The sequence below is a fragment of the Manis pentadactyla genome, chromosome 4, assembly GCF_030020395.1.
Source record: "Manis pentadactyla isolate mManPen7 chromosome 4, mManPen7.hap1, whole genome shotgun sequence".
In the NCBI taxonomy this organism is placed as follows: Eukaryota; Metazoa; Chordata; class Mammalia; order Pholidota; family Manidae; genus Manis; species Manis pentadactyla.
In genome coordinates, this window is record NC_080022.1 from 120,510,310 (window position 1) to 120,526,661 (window position 16,352).

General features: G+C 55.9%; 1 protein-coding gene across 4 annotated transcripts; it reads left to right on the plus strand.

The window, feature by feature from the left end:
• Positions 1–4,077: 4,077 nt before the first annotated feature.
• Positions 4,078–10,708, plus strand: RNF112 (ring finger protein 112). 4 transcript variants are annotated; one of them, XM_036931270.2, is made up of 14 exons: positions 4,430–5,198; positions 5,372–5,412; positions 6,106–6,391; positions 6,550–6,756; positions 6,870–6,998; positions 7,186–7,290; positions 7,705–7,755; positions 8,024–8,080; positions 8,163–8,237; positions 8,314–8,458; positions 8,604–8,770; positions 8,849–8,902; positions 9,010–9,084; positions 9,197–10,708. In XM_036931270.2, the coding sequence occupies exons 1-14, from the start codon at positions 5,145–5,147 to the stop codon at positions 9,665–9,667; spliced, it is 1,917 nt and encodes a 638-aa protein (XP_036787165.2). In that variant the 5' UTR covers positions 4,430–5,144; the 3' UTR covers positions 9,668–10,708. The 4 variants fall into 4 exon arrangements, with proteins under 4 accessions (XP_036787168.2, XP_036787167.2, XP_036787165.2 ...); XM_036931271.2 differs by having other exon boundaries at positions 4,431–5,198; positions 8,341–8,458; XM_036931272.2 differs by lacking the exon at positions 6,550–6,756 and having other exon boundaries at positions 4,084–5,198.
• The last annotated feature ends 5,644 nt before the right edge of the window (positions 10,709–16,352 follow it).

A 16,352-nucleotide genomic window follows, 5' to 3' on the forward strand; every position in this document is an offset into this window, starting at 1 on the left:
GTCCCTGCTGCACCAGGTGGGCCGCCAGAGCAAGGCCAGCTGGCTGTGCTGTGAGGAGACTGGCTGGCACGCAGCAGATACCACATACCCCTGCCATGCGTGAGAATCAGAGTGGCCCAGATCTAATCAGGGAGGGACTTAGTACAAGGGACAGGCCTCTGGGTGCCCAGCAAACAGCTTTGTCCAAGTAACCCCGGGTCCACTGTCTACTTATTTAACCATCAACTATTTATGACTAGGTATTTAGGATGGTTTAAATCTTCCCATTTAATAATAGTGATAAAAAAAAACATCGGCAACATGGCAGATGGATTACCTCAAAATTCCAGAGCAGCTAGAAATGCTGAGTAGACTCTAAGAAGATCCTTTAACATTTTTAGCTGAAGTCAGCAAGGATCAGCCTGTGTGTGTGTGTGTGTGTGTGTGTGTGTGTGTGTGTGTGTGTGTGTGTGAGGAGTGCTGTGCCAGTGAGGGCGCCCTTCAGGCACGCTCACCCAAGGTGGGAAGTGCTGTCAGAGCAGGCACACTCATTACAGCAAAGTGTTTGTGACCCTCTGAGTGTCTGTCTCTGGAGGACTGGCTGAAGGACCGGTCACATGATCCAAGGGGCCTAACAACAGCTGGCTGTCCCAAACAGCAAGGGGTTGCCTCCTGTCTGCTCCAGGGCACAAAGTAATGGCTCAGGAACACAAATGCCTCCTGCTTCAAACCATCTGTGGTTCCCATTGCCATGCAAGTGAATCTGCCATCTGCTAGATGGCTCGCCCGTGCCCTGCTGACCCCACGCTGGCCCCTCTCCCACCTCTACTCTGGCTGATGCCTGCCCTCATCCTGTGCTATTCCCACACTGGCCTTTGCACACACTTCCCTGCACCTGGATCACCTCCCTCGCTCCCATTCCTGCTTATGCTGCAGGACTGAGCCTTCCTGGCCCAACGGCTGGGTGAGGGACTTCCCCTGCGGACCACACTTACCTGGGCTCCGGTCCAGCACTGAAGAGCAGCTGCTGCCTCCTTGCTTGAGCATAGTCTTTGAGCTCCTTGGGGCAGGGCCCCCATTGGTTACTTGCAGCCCCAGCAGCCAGCTCCTGCTTGGTACAGAGGAGGCTTTCCTGAATAGTCGAGGAACAAAAAGGAGGAGAGAGAAGGAAGGAGGAAGTTCCCCGCAGGAAGCTTGAGCCATCCCCCCACCCCACGGGGTGGGGGCAGATGGAGAGGGCATCCCAGCAGGGGGAGTGGTGTGGACGGGGACTTTGTGGTAAAGCACAGGTGGGCGGTGGGTGGGTGAGGTGCCAGCATAGGGCTCCGCATCAGGGCGCCTGGCTCCTCTCTGGATGGCACAGGAAGTATCCTCAGCTCTCCTCGGTGTCCTGTTCATGAAACAGGACCACCAGTCCCTGTGCGGTGGGAATTGACCAAGGCAGCCTGTGTGATGATACACTGTGAACCCTAAATGTTGGATGACCTGAAACAAATGAAATAATGTGAAAATTAATTCAGGATGCCTGGGATAAATTAATGATGAGATCGGGCTTTCTGCTAGGGGCCAATGGGAAGTCTCTAGAAGCTGGTAAGCGGGAGAGGGAGTGGAGCCAGGTATGCAGGTCAGGGTCACGAGCAGCCATACGTGGTCCTGGCCTCTCTAGCTTGAATCTGTATTCGAAGCTAAAAGATGCCAGCAAAATGCAGCAGTGGCAGAGGTTTGGCACCGCCCCACAGCTCTTGTCTCTGGTCTGGCTATCATCCCTCTGCTCTAAGACCCACTCCTCCTTCACCCGAGGGAGGCCCAGGCACTGAGGCTGGTCTCTGATGCTCACAGGAGGGGCCTGGCATGATGCACTTCAGTGAGGGCTGAGGTGGGGTGGAAGACAGAGCAAGGATGGCCCTAGGCCTGTAGGTCTCGGGGAGCCCATCTTGCTGCACCTCAGCATTGGGATGACCGCCCAGGGCATGAAGGCAGCCATGCTGGCATGAGCACCAGGGCAGTCGGAGGTTTTGCAGCCCAGCCCCGCCAGCTCTCCACATCTGAGTGCACCCAGAAGCCATTGGTTTGACCGGACAGCGGCCTCCCGAACCCTGCAAAGAAGCACTGCGGGGCGGGGGAGGGGATGATGCCTGAGGATGGTGCTTCTGTATCCAGTGTGCCCTGGCCCATCCCCTTTGCCTGTGCTCCCAGCTACACTCCAGCGGGGCTCTTTACCTTCCACCTATGGGTCTTTGGCAGGTGTTTGTTCTGCCAGAAATGCCTTCCCACCCCCAAACTTTGGTGTGCCAACTCATAGTGCCCCTTTGGGCAGGACGCCTTTCCAGATGTCCACAGTCAAGGAAGGTGCCTTGTTTGGTCCTCCTGCCTCGCCCCTCACTTGCCCTCATCAGATTTATCTAGTGACATTTCTGTCTCCCCCACTAGACTGGAAGCACCTTGAGGATTCATCAGTCTATTGCCAGGGCCAGCATGATCCCTGGTGTATAGTGCTCAATAAATACTTGTACTATGGATGGATAAGTAAGAATGGGTGACTGGGTGGGCAGACCAGGTGACGGATGAAAGGATGGGTGGGTGGGAGGGTGGCTGGACAGATAGAGGAAATCATGCATGTGTGCATGCATAGAGAGATGTATGGATGGGCAACTGGGGAATGGATGGATGAAAGAATATAGGAAATGAATGGTGCATACATGGGTAAATTAATGGATGACTGGGTGGGTGGGTAGATAAATAGGTGGATAACAAGTGGATGTAAATAATCAGTATGGGCACAGATGGATAGTTGGAGGAATGGAGAATGAATGAATGAGAGGCTGCCTACTCCTTGCCCCTTGGCATCCCTTCCATTGAACATGCAACAAGACAAGTCAGATGCCAAGCAACAAGCCACCTGAGGGCAGGACCACATCCATTGGGAGGGGTGAGGTAGAGGGCTCCGATGACGGGATGGCACCTGAGAAGGACCTGCAAGGGTCTCGCAGGAGGGATGAAGGAAGCTCCACGGTAGGCGGAGGGAGCATGAAGTGAAGGTGCAGGGGTGGGGAAGGTGGGAATGAGGGGAGGCTGGAGGGGAAGGTTCAGGCCTGCAGATGCAGGCCAGGTAGCTTGGGTTTTGATCTGATGGTTGTAGTGATCCAGGGCAGGTGTTTGAGCAGCATGGGGTCAGCTGTGGGTCATGTTGGCTGCCTGAGGAGGGCATGGGAGGAGCCCAGTCGGGAGGCACTTAGAAGGCCCACAGGTGACTGTCACAAGCTTGGAGCAGGGTGAAGCCATAGGAAGGGGAAGACACTGGAGACGCACAGGCATGTCAGAGGAGCTGGGTGTGCTGAGGGACACGGCACCAGCGAGATGCCCTGGGTGGCAGGGAACATGCAGGGCCACGTGCAGTATGTGGTGCACAGGGGGATGGGAGCCGCACCCTGGAGAGGTCCTGTTGAGGTTATCCCCAGCAGACAGGATCCCCTGGAGGGTCTTCATTTGTGGGATTGACTCAAAGCCAGAGAATCAGGCTGGTGACTCGAGCTCCCCATGGCTCGGCAGCGGAGCTTCTCTCTGGGGAGGAGCAGGGCAGAGTCTTGGCTGCAGCTCTTCCAGAGGCAAAGAGTCGGTTTTCTCAGGCACCTACCTGGCCTGCATCACTGGGAGGCAGCTGCTAGGGACGGAGCCTGGCACTGTGCTCACATGGAAGGTCTGCACCTGCCCTGTCATGGCCTGAGATCCTGTCCTGGGTCCCCAGTGTCTTCCCCTTCCTATGGCTTCACTCTGCTCCAAGCTTGTGACAGTCACCTGTGGACCTTCTAACTGCCTCCTGACTGCAATCCTCCCATGCTCATGGTGAGTCTCTGTCCTCTCTGAGTCTGTTTTCTCATCCCCAGACAAAGACGTGGGAAAGCAGATGGGCACCTGTCTTCCCAAGTGATGGTCACTGGGCACTGGCCCTTGGGGTGCAGCTGGGAATGGGAGAGACAAAGACCATGTGCTCCCTGAAGTCCCCTCTGGGTGGACATGACCAATCAGGCAATGGAAACAGACAGAGTGGGACCCCAGACTGGGAGATGTCAGGGCTGTCCCAGTGAGCAAAGAGGCATGGAAAGGCTGCTCCAGGCAGAGTGAACCAGAGAGGACATGACCCCCTGGAAGGGACAAAGGTGCAAGGTGATGGGAATACTCACCTCGAGGGCCGGGGTGGGGGAGGATCTGGGGACATCAGTAGATGCCCCAAGAGGCGTCCAGCAGAGCAGAAGTGCGTTGGAGAAGCCTCATGCTTAGGGACCACTATGTAATTTTTCAGCCTGGTGCAAACTGCAGAGACCCCACCAAGGGCATTTTGATTGAAAGTCAATCTCCTCTTCCCATGGGCCCATGGGCCCAACCCACAGCTGACAGGTAACCCCAAAAGATCTCACCTTTGTGCCAGAACATGCTCAGTACCTGGATTGGGGGCAGGCAGAGGTCCCCACTGATTTCCAGCCCAGGGAGGGGTCGGCTGCCACCTTGTCCCACCCTAAGATGCCTGGGGCCAATCCAGCAATCCCCATTTCTGCTTGAGCAATATAGTGGATCACAGGACCCCACACACCGTAGGCACTCAGGAGAATGTTCTTTGATGAAGGAAGGGTGCGTCTCCATCACTCTCGAGGGCAGCTCAGTTGTGCTGTCTCCTGTTTCCCACACCCCTCCCTCTTGCACACGCTGACTGGTAGCCCTGGAAGAACCCTGGCTGGGCCACTAGGGCAGAGCCTGCCCACAGTTCCATCTCTGCCAGGGCAACCATATGGCTTCTCTCTCTCCATCCGCTCTCCCCCTCCCTGGCCTTATCTTTCCCTTCCGTCTCCATGGCGACTCACCACTTCGGCTTGCCTGCATCCCAGCCTCTGCCAGGGATTCTGTCAGGCTCCATCCCTCCCTCCTCTGGAGCCCTGTTTCCCGCAGTCCTGTCTCCTCCCCCTGGGGTGAGGCCAGCCTCCTCTTTCCGGACTGTCACATCTATTTTCTGGCTCTGACAGAGTCGGCTCCTCTGGGGAGACCATCCCCCACCCTCCCTCCACCCGCCCGGCTCCAGAGCCCTTCCAGGAGGAAGCCGTCCTTACTGCCTGCTGAAGGTCTCTTGGGCCTCCTCTCTCTCTCCTGGACCCCATACCTATGCCCAGGAGCCCATGCCGAGGTCCGCCTTGTCAGTCGTTTCCTTCTGTCACTGGCTTGGCAAACAGGCGAGTCTTCAGTCCTGAGATCTGGGAAGGAGAGGGGGTGGGAAGGGGCCACCTGGGGATGGGGGATGGGTCTGCAGAGGGTGGGTGAGGGGCCACTGAAACCCAGGATAAAGATGGAAGTCTGGATTCTTTCCTAAATAACATATTTTTCTTCTCCCAATTTTCTCTCCAAGGAGAGGAAACGGAGCTTCATGGGAAACAGCAGCAACAGTTGGTAAGTGGCAGGGCCTGCCGGCAGCAGTGGTGCAATAGACCTGGTCAGTAGACTGGTCCAGAAACATGGTGGTCTGTGGCCACTGTGCCTCCAGAGGCCTGACCCAGGGGAGGAGAGCCAGGCTGGACAGTGGAAGGAGGGACCCTGAAAATTGGGTGGGTGCTGCAGGGTGAGTGGAAGGAATATTCTAAGGACCAGAGCCATCTGCGCCCCGCCCCCCCCACCAGGAGGCTCCCACCCTAAGGCCCTACGCGGGTGGCTCACGGAGGAAGGGGGTAGGAAGCATCACTCCTTGCGGGGGTCTGGCGGGAGTCAGTAACTTCTTGAGGCAGCCTTGCAGTGGGAGGCCCCGGTAGAGGGCTTTCATGAGCATTTTGTCCCAGGCACTGGGCAGGGGCTGTGCATGGCACCATCTTCTTTGATCACCCTGCGAGGTAGGCTGCTGCTAATCTCTTCTCCTCTGACAATCAGGAAGGCAACCCAGATTGGGGCAGGAGCCTGCCTCCGGTGGTATGGTGCGGTAGAGCTAGGGTTCCATCCCGGCTTGCTCCTGTTTGAAATCACTCTGGGGTCCCTAGGTTCTGGGGTGCAAGTCAGCGTGGCCTCTCTGGGGCCACCTGACCTCCCCGCCAGATCCCTGGCCTGGGTCCCCTGCACCCTACTCGCTGCTCCCAACACCCACTCTGCTCCCAGGTCCCACACACCATTCCCCAAGTTGGAGCTGAGCCTGGGGTCCCGGCCCGCGGCACCCCGGGAGCTTCCTGCCTGCTGCATCTGCCTGGAGAGGCTGCATGAGCCCATTGCGCTGGACTGTGGCCATGACTTCTGCACGCAGTGCTTCAGCACGCACCGCCTCCCAGGCTGCGGGCCACCCTGCTGCCCGGAGTGCCGGAAGATATGCAAGCAGAAGAAGGGGCTGCGGAGTCTGGGGGAGAAGATGAAGCTCCTGCCACAGAGGCCGCTGCCCCCCGTGCTGCAGGTCTGGGACCTGGCCTGGTAGCAGGGTGGGGCACAGAGAGGCCCAGCTCAGCGGGGGTAGGGGCTTTGGCTCTTTTGTGGTTGTCAGGATTGGGAATGGAGTTCAGGTCCGACTCCCACAGCCTGGATGCTCAGGGAAGCCCCTTCCTCCCGGCCCAGGAGGCCTGTGCCGTGAGGGCAGAGCCCCTGCTGCTGGTGCGAATCAACGCGTCTGGAGGCCTCATCCTGAGGATGGGTGCCATCAACCGCTGCCTGAAGCACCCCCTGGCCAGGGACACCCCCGTCTGCCTCCTGGCTGTCCTGGGGGAGCCGCACTCAGGGAAGACCTTCCTCCTCAACCACTTGCTCCAGAGCTTGCCGGGCCTGGTGAGGGCAGGGCTGGGGCAGGGGGCTGGGGCTCAGGTTAGCAGTCCCACCTGGCTTTGGGAGGGGATGGGGACTCAGTGGATCAACTGATGCTCTGCTTCTCTGCCTGGCAGGAGTCTGGCGAGGGCAGCTGGCCGAGAGGAGGGGGGTCCCTGCAGGGGTTCAGATGGGGTGCCAATGGTCTCACCAAGGGCATCTGGATGTGGAGCCACCCCTTCCTGCTTGGGAAGGAGGGCAAGAAGGTGAGGGGAGAAAGGACAGAGGTCAGGACTGGGTCAGGGAAGGGGAAGGGAAAAGAACACAGAGATAAGTATAGGGGAAGAGCAAGGAGAAGCTTTGGGGACAAAGACTGGAAGACGGGTTGGGGGATGCAGGTGGAGGAGCATGGCAGGCCAGACCCCTGGGCGCATCTCCCCCACCCCTGCACAGGTGGCTGTGTTCCTGGTGGACTCGGGGGACACTATGAGCCCTGAACTGAGCAGAGAAACCAGGACCAAGCTCTGTGCTCTCACCACGATGCTGAGCTCCTACCAGGTGAGGGCGCTGCCACCCACCACCCGTAGCCCACCTGCCCTGCACAGCTCAGCTTTCTCCACATTGTGGCACCTCAGCTGGGTCTGGCCCTCAGAATGCCAGGGATGGTCACTGACCTCACAGGCTTTTGTGTCTGGGGCCCCTGCAGGCTGTGGAGGCGCACTTGCAAGGGAGGGAAGCCACAGTCAGTGAAGGTGAGGGCACGGTTTGTTCTAATGGTGGGCAGCTGAAGGCCTTCCTTCCTTCCTTCCATCCCTCACTGCCAGCCCAGCCCCGCAGGCTGTGGAGACCCCAGCTGGCACCTCCCGGGTCCTGAGCCCCCTATTCTACCAGTGAGCCCCTTCCTCGCTGGGGTCTTCCCAGCATCTCTTTGCCTTTGCAGACCCTCTTCCATCTTGTTCTCCTTGGTTCCAGATCCTCAACACCTCCCAGGAGCTGAAAGATACAGACTTGGAATATCTGGAGGTGAGGAGCCATTTGGTCTTGGGGGTGCCACCACATCCCTGCCCTGCCCTTGAGGCCCGTGGCTTGGCCTAGCCAGACTCAGATGCCTCCCGTTCTGGCTAGAATTCCATGACCTGGAGCTGGTTTGACAGCAGATGGGGAAGCCTGAGCTGCTGGCTGGGGAGAGGCAGGGGAGTCCTGGAGCTGGAAGCTGGGGGTACAGTGGGCGCAGAGGGGAGCCGCAGGCCTCGGAGTGGCCCAGCTGTGACCTTTTGTGCCCTGCCCCCAGATGTTTGTCCACGTGGCTGAGGTGATGGGCCGGCATTATGGGATGGTGCCAATCCAGGTGAGGTACCCACTTCTGGACTTGTCACCCCAGGCCCCGACACATGCCTGGGCTGCTGGTGTCAGGACCTCTTCTCTTCCAGCACCTGGATCTCTTAGTTCGAGACTCCTCCCACCCCAACAAGGCAGGGCAGCGACACCTGGGTGATATCATCCAGGTGAGAGGTGCAGACTGGACCGGGTAGAGGGCGGAGGAGCTGGGGAGAAGTCCTGCAGGCAAAGCTGGGCCCCCAGCTCGGAGTTCTTCCCGTCACCTCCCAGAAATCCTCTGGCAAGTACCCCAAGGTTCAGGAGCTGCTCCAGGGGAGGCGAGCCTGCTGTTACCTCCTGCCGGCTCTGGGGAGGCGGTGGGCGAGCAAAGGCCACGGAAGCCCGGGAGGTGAGTGTCCCCAGGAGCAGCGCCCCCCCAGCCTGCCTCCCTCCGGGCCACCGGAGGCCCCTGCACTGCAGGGTCTCCCGGCCTCTGACGCCCTTTCTCCTCCCAAAGCCCCCGGTCTCCTCAGCATGAGGGGTCTCTTCCTCAGACGCAGATGACGGGTTCCGCCACCTCCGCGCCTATGTCGCCGAGGTGCTGAGTGCGGCCCCCCAGCACGCCAAGAGCCGCTGCCCGGGCTACTGGAGCGAGGGGCGCCCGGTGGCCAGGGGGGACCGGCGTCTGCTCACCGGGCAACAGTTAGCTCAGGAAATCAAGGTGAAAACCCTCCCCGGGGACCCGGGCGCCCCGGCGGTCCCCCGCCCTCTCTGAGCCTCTCGGCCGCTGTCCCCACAGAACCTCTCGGGCTGGATGGGGAGGACGGGCGCCGGGTGTGCCTCTCCGGATGAGGTAGGAGCGCCCCGGGCGACCGCGGGCGGGCGGGGGTCGGCCGGACGCGGGGGGCTCAGGCTGCCCGCGGGCCGGGAGGGAGGCAGCCTGGGTTTTCCCGCGGACAGATGGCCGCCCAGCTGCACGACCTGAGGACCGCGGAAGCTGCCAAGAAGGAGTTTGAGGAGTTCGTGCGGCAGCAGGTGAGGCGGCCCCGGGGCCGGCGGCGCAGGTGTCGGGCCAGGCGCCCCCACGCCGGGCGGGCCCCTGGGTCTCCGGGTCAGGGCGCCTCTCTCCTCTCTTTCCCCGTCTCAGGACGTGGCCACCAAGCGCATATTCTCCGCGCTCCGGGTGCTGCCCGACACCATGCGGAACCTCCTCTCCACCCAGAAAGACGCCATCCTGGCGCGCCACGGCGTGGCCCTGCGGTGCAAGGGCCGGGAGCAGACCCTCGAGGCCCTGGAGGCAGAGCTGCAGGCCGAGGCCAAGGTCTTCATGGACTCGTACACCGTGCGCTTCTGCGGCCACCTGGCGGCTGTGGGGGGCGCCGTGGGTGCCGGGCTCATGGGCCTGGCGGGGGGCGTAGTGGGCGCCGGTATGGCAGCCGCGGCGCTGGCTGCTGAGGCCGGGATGGTGGCAGCTGGTGCCGCGGTGGGGGCCACGGGGGCCGCCGTGGTCGGGGGCGGCGTAGGTGCTGGGCTGGCTGCCACAGTGGGCTGCCTGGAGAAGGAGGAGGACGAGAGGGTGCAGGAAGGGGACCGAGAGCCCCTGCTCCAGGAAGAGTGACAGCCCCCAGGAGACGGGAAGGCGGGGAGAGGTTCGAGGGGAGAGGGAAGGAAGTGGGGGAGCGGAGGCGTGGGAGCCATGTTCCCAGGGTCCCCGTGTACCGCCCACCTGGATGAACGAATGCCCGGTGTCCTCGTGGCTGGCTGAGCTGGAGGATGAAGGTGGCTCCAGGAAGCTGGGGAGGCCTCCTGGGGTGGAAGACAGTGTTTGGGGGCAGTGAATAGAGTGTAAGGCCCGTTTCTGGCTGCAGCTGATTGCTAACTTGCCATTGTTCCCAGATAAACGACCCAGGTCTCCCACCAGAGTGAGGCTCCACCTTCCCTGTCCTGGCTTACTCTCCTGGATGACCCTGGGTTGTGGGAAGGCTGAGCACGTGCCATTCTGGAAGTCTCCCTTGGGTGGATTGGACATCTGTCCCTTCACAGATGGGAGAAGCCCCAGGTGGAGTGACCTCAGTCAGGGATCTGGGAGCATTGGTGAGGGGGTGGGGGGTACTGAGCAAAACCAAAGAGTGCGGGAATGGTGAACAGTGGCCCAATCCCCCTCGTGGAGATGTGCCCCTACAACTCTTTTCAAAGCTGCCCCAGCAGGACAAAAGTGGCTACCCCTCCACGTCAGGATGTCGCCTTGAAGCAGTCCCTGAAGGTGTCTGCATGGTTGTGCCCTTTGTTAAGTCTGGTCAGACAGCGGGGTGCTCATGTTCATTGTGGAATGCTTTCCCAGAAAACGGTTAAATGCCAAAGAAAAGCACCTGGAATTGAATTCTGAGCTAGACCACACAGCGCTCAGAGCAGTCAGTGAAAGTCCTTCAAGGGACAGGGGAGCACCTTTCCTCCTGAACACCCGCCTCTTCCCTGAGCCTGTGAGAAGACCCCTCTGCTCTGAGTTAGCCAGAGATCTGCGTGCAGCTGCCCACAGGGAGCCTGAGGGCTGTGTACCTCTCCTGGGGGCCAGGAAAGTCCCACTGGAAGACCTCTAGACTATTAAACTGTAAAGGATTAATGGGCACATTATATGAAAAATAAAACGTATGTGCTTGCATGTCAGCTTCCTGGTAAATTATTGAGACAAGCCTTGGAAGGTGAACCCAGGCACTCCAAGCCTGTAGGAGTTGCAGAGGGCAGAGGCTGAGGCTGCCCTTGCAGGCTTTCATTAGGACTTGGGGTCCTGCTTCCTGGTCTCTCTTGCCTCAGATGACCCTGTGAACAGGGTGTCCCCGGGCATCTGTCGTGGCAGAAGAAGAGAATGGAGGCTCAGAGGGGAGTCCTAGTTAAAGCTGTGGACAGAAGAGGAGCCCAGGATCACTCCCTGCAGGAGTCTGCCTGCCAGGCGTTCACCTGCCACTTCTCCTCCCCACCTCAGCTCCCCATCTCAGAATTACAGCAGCTGACACTGGGTCCAAAACCTGCCTCTTGCCGATGCAAACCCAGGGAGGAGAAGGCTCAGCTACTGCTCCCCAACTGGCCAATGGCAGGAGGAGGAGAGCCCTGACCTCCTGACTCCACAGCTGGTGTTCCAACCAGAAGTCAGAAGAGAGTTTGTTAAGGTCAGCTGTGCTGAAATTGAGACTGCTCTTCAGTGATTTCTCCCCCTCCTCCCAATTCGGTCCAGCCCTGGGAAACAGTGGTGGGGTCTGAGACAGAAGGACGTGGTCTGGGACACATACAGACAGCAGTTAGCAAGCTGGGGACAAAAACAAGTATGCAGAGAAATCCCAAAACCAGGGTGCGGGGGTGGGCAGGGGGATGACAGTGGGCTGAGAGTGACTGGGCCAGAGGTGGGGAAAGGGTACAGACTTTGTGTGGTGCTTGTCGAGAAAGGCTTTCTGGGCCCTTCTGTCATCATCTGATGGGCACATAAGTTGCAAAATCCCCTACGCGTGGGGGATGACAGGCTCATGTCTTCAGGGGGCCTCTGAGGACTCCAGGGAGCGTGTTGTCTAACTAGAATCCCACCTGGTTGTGCTGAAAGGAGCTGCAGCAGGCTACTTCTAACAGCAGAGACATTGGCCCAGTGGGAGAAATATGCTCTTCAGAGGTAAGATGAGTCATGTTACATAGTCTTTGTCTTATGCCTTATAGTTGCAAAGCATCTTCCCAAACATCATCTTCCTCATACTTGGAAACCACCTCATGCAGTACACAGAGTACCCATTTTTACAGGAGCTCATAGAAATGATGTGTCTTCATTGAAACAACTAGTCAGAGGTAAGTCAGGACTTGAATCCAAGATTTCTGATGCCAAATTCCTCGCTCAGGTAAACTTTCACTCCACAAGTCTCGCCAGACTCAAAGATCAGGCTTCTGGGTCTCAAACCCTGTAACTCTGGGGAAAAATCCCAGGACAAAATACCTTTGAAACTGAAATTAGTCAAAGGTAGAAATAAAGTGGGAGAAATCCATTTACTGCTCAGAAGCGGTCATGCACTTCTGCTCTCCTAGGTCTCTCGTGACCCAGCTGCAGAAAAAGGGGGCTCCACCCAACCTCTCTGGTCCACACATGCCCTCACTTGTGTTTGTGATTACCTATTGATATGGAGTGCACTACTTCTCTCTACCCCTTGGAGACACCTATTGATATGGAGATGCACTATGGCCAGGTGAGAGATTCTGGAAATATTGCAATTTCACCCACAGCCCGCCCTTCCAGAAATCTCGCCTCACAAATCTACTTGTTCCTCATCTTATGTAATGGCCCCTGTGTGAGAAAGCTGGAGCATGGTAACCAGACTAGTAACAAACAATAGCAACAGCAATAAAATCATGATTATCTTCAAGCCAAAGGATTCATCTAGGTTCAAAATCCTATGCAGATTAAGTTCACAGCTGGCCCATTCTGCAGGTGGTCAGTAGCTGAACAGGTAGGGAGTTCAAAGCAATCATCACACGGCAGCTGCAGCAGGGGGCACATCCAGGCCACAAGGACTGTAGGAGAAAATAACCTTAAGGGAGATAAGATACATGTTTTAATGACACCAGCATAGGCAAATCTTGTCCATCAGGTAGGATACATGCAAGAGAGTGGTCCTGTGACAGGACAGTGGCAGGAATGGGATCTTGTCCTGGTCTGGTCTAGTGTACCAGACTTTCACCCCCCTCCCTGTGGGAGTTACAGATGGGTCAATATATAGGGCTACAAGAGGTACATGCACTGGCCATAAAGATAAAACAAAACTTCCCCGTAAGAGGCTTTTACTTTCCAGATGTTTTGGGTATACTACCATGATCTTCAGGAGCCACTCTGCTGTTATTCCAGGCATGCACAGGAAGCCCACTAAGAGGTCTTTCCCCCAAGGTGCCAGAAGGATCAGCCATCACCAGTCCATGTGTCAAAATGTCCAGGGCCAGGTCCACTCGACAGAGTCTCCAGGGTTTAACGCAGCTGGGGCTGGCAGCTCTGCTGGCCATATCCTGGCTTCAATAACTCCTCTTTGGTTTGTATATACAATTATATAGGAGAGGCAACAAGGTGTGTTAGCATATCCACAGGGCTTAAGCCTCCATTTCAGGACTTCTCATTCAAACGCCGCAGCACTGTCCATAAATGAACTGACCAACCCTATAGACTACTGGTGTCTGACTTCAAGCCAGATTTCAACAAACCATTGTACCTCTCTATCATGCCTGCTCCAGTAGGATTATATGGTACATGAAACTTCCACTTTATTCCTAATTCCTGCATGCATCCTTGTAACGAATGTCCAGTAAAGTGGGTGCCTTGATTGCTCTCAATCACCTGTCACCAGCCATAGGCTACAAAAAGATGCTCCAGGCCCCTCTTGGTGGTTTGCTGATCTGCATGACGTGCAGGAAAAGCAACCATCAATCCTGTAGCTGTGTCACACAAGGCATGGCATACTGATATCCTTCTGATCTGGGCACAGGCCCAGTATAGTCTGTTTGCCACCTGACAAGAGGTATGGGCCCTTTTACTATTGTCCCATGTTGCTACAGAACTCGGGGTAAGTCCCTCTTAGAGCACACAAGGCACTCCTTCTGGGCTCAGCTGCCTTCTTCAAAGGTCAATGGCAAGCCCCACCAACCAGCTACAGCCCACGTTGTCTTTTGCCCTGTGTGAAACAAATGCTGATGTAACCATTGGACCACATCAGAGGCAGGCTTTCCTTGTAGCCAGCGCACCTGGGCCAATGCATCAGCTTCATCATTCCCCGGGGATGCCAAAGGCAAATGGCCAGTCACATGATATATGGTAACTGCCTCAGTCTGACCAGAGGCCCATAGGTCTTGCCACAACTCTTGCCTCCAAAGGGGCCAGTGACCAACCATCCAGTTGGCATGGAACCATGTCAGCAGCCACAGGGTCAAGCCCTGATAGACGGCCCAGCTGTCAGTGCAGACAGCTATGGCAGAAGGCTCCTGGGTGATCACGAACCACACTGCCCACAACTCTGCCCACTGACTGCTCTTCCCCTCTCCATCCTCCATCTATATTGTCTTAGTCTTAGGATGGAAAGACACAGCCCTCCACTTCGGGAACTTCTCACTACTGGAGGCATCTGTATAGCAAGCATCTTCAGGGGCTTTTCCCTGCTGATAAGGACTCTTGGCTACCAATGACTCAGAAACAAGTTCTTCCTGCTTTCCACTGGTATACATCACTGGCCCCAATAAGTGCTGGAGTTCTCTACTTAAGGGTCTAGTAGAGAGGGTGCTACTGTCCTGTAAGTATGTGCCCCATTTGGCCAGTGTAGGTGTCTGTGCCACGCCACTCCATGGCCTTTGGGTCCAGTCTAGCACCCATAATGTGATGGGATAGGTGGTTATTACCTTGGTAGGAGCTGTTCTCGTGATGGGCTCTGTAGCCATCAAGGCATGGTACACAGCAGCCGGTTGCTTCTCTGTAAAGGTGTACCAGACCTCTGCTCCTTTCCATAGTTGTGACCAGAATCCAACAGGTTGGTGTGTCCATTCAAGCAACTGCCAAAGACCCCATCCATAACCATCTTCGGTTACATGAACATCTAGCTCACAGGGCCTTGATGAGTCCATTACATTCAAGGCCTGTACAGCCTTGATTGCCTGATTGGCAGCAGTAAAAGCAGCTGCACATGTCTCATCCCAGTCCCACCTGATGCCCTTTTGTACCAACTGGTATAAGGGCTTCAGAATTTGTGCCAAGTGTGGGTTAAACAATCTCCAGTAGCCCCAAAGACCCAAAAACTCTTGTAATACTCACAGGGGCATGGGTGGGGAAAGCCTGGACTTTGTCTATAACTGCTTCTGGGATGACTTCAGTTTTACCTGACCAGACAACCCCCAAGAACTTTACAGACAAACCAGGTCCCTGAACCTTGGTGCTGTTCACAGCCCATCCTTTTTCCTGTAGATGTTGCAACAGTCTAGGAACTGCCCCTTCTAAACCTTAAGAGAATCAGATGTTAGCATAATGTCATCAATGTAGTTATACAGAGCACTGTTTGTGGTTTGTTCCATGTGGCCAAGTCCTGGGCTACAAGTCCAAAACAGATAGTAGGACTGTGGAGGTATCACAGTGGAAGGACAGGGAATGTCCACTGCCAGCCTTCACATGTGAAGGCAAACTGTTCCTGGCTTTCCTGTGCTATGTCAATAGAGAAGAAAGCATTAGCAAGGTCTACTACATAATGATACATCCCTAGTTCATGACTAAAGGTGTCTATAATGGGTGCTATAGAGGGGAAAGCAGCATGTAAAGGGGATGTGACTTTATTCAATTCCTGTAATCCATGGTCATACACCAGAAGCCATCTGGCTTTTTCACTAGCCACACTGGGGAATTAAAATGACTATGAGTGGGCTTTAGGAAGTCCACCTTCTCGAACTCCTGTGGAGTTTCTCCAATTTCCTTGTGTCACCCAGGCAATTTTTAAATTTTATTTCATTTTGATGTCATTAATCTACAATTACATGAGGAACATTATGTCTACTAAACTCCCCCATCACCAAGCTTCCCCCACATACCTCACCGCAGTCACTGTCCATCAGTGCAGCAAGATGCTGCAGAATCGCTACTTGTCTTCTCTGTGTTGTACAGCCCTCCCCTTGCCTCCCCCAACATTATGAATGCTAATCATAATGTCCCCTTTCCCCCCCACCACTGCTCTTATCCCTCCCTTCCCACACATCCTCCCCAGTCCCTTTCCCTTTGGTAACTGTTAGTCCATTCTTGGGTTCTGTGAATCTGCTGCTGTTTTGCTCCTTCAGTTTTTTCTTTCTTCTTATACTCCACAGATGAGTGAAATCATTTGATACTTGTTTCTCTCTGCCTGGCTTATTTCACTGAGCATAATACCCTCTGGCTCCATCCATGTTGTTGCAAATGGTAGGATTTGTTTTCTTAGGGCTGAATAATATTCCATTGTATATATGTACCACATCTTCTTTATCCATTCATCTACTGATGGACACTTAGGTTGCTTCCAATTCTTGGCTATTGTAAATAGTGCTGCAATAAACATAGGGGTGCATATGTCTTTTTCAAACTGGAGTGATGCATTCTTAGGGTAAATTCCTAGGAGTGGAACACCTGGGTCAAATGGTATTTCTATTTTGAGTTTTTTGAGGCATCTCCATACTGCTTTCCACAATGGTTGAACTAATTTACATTCCCACCAGCAGGGTAGGAGGGTTCCCCTTTCTCCACATCCTCGCCAACATTTGTTGTTGTTTATCTTTTGGATGGTGGC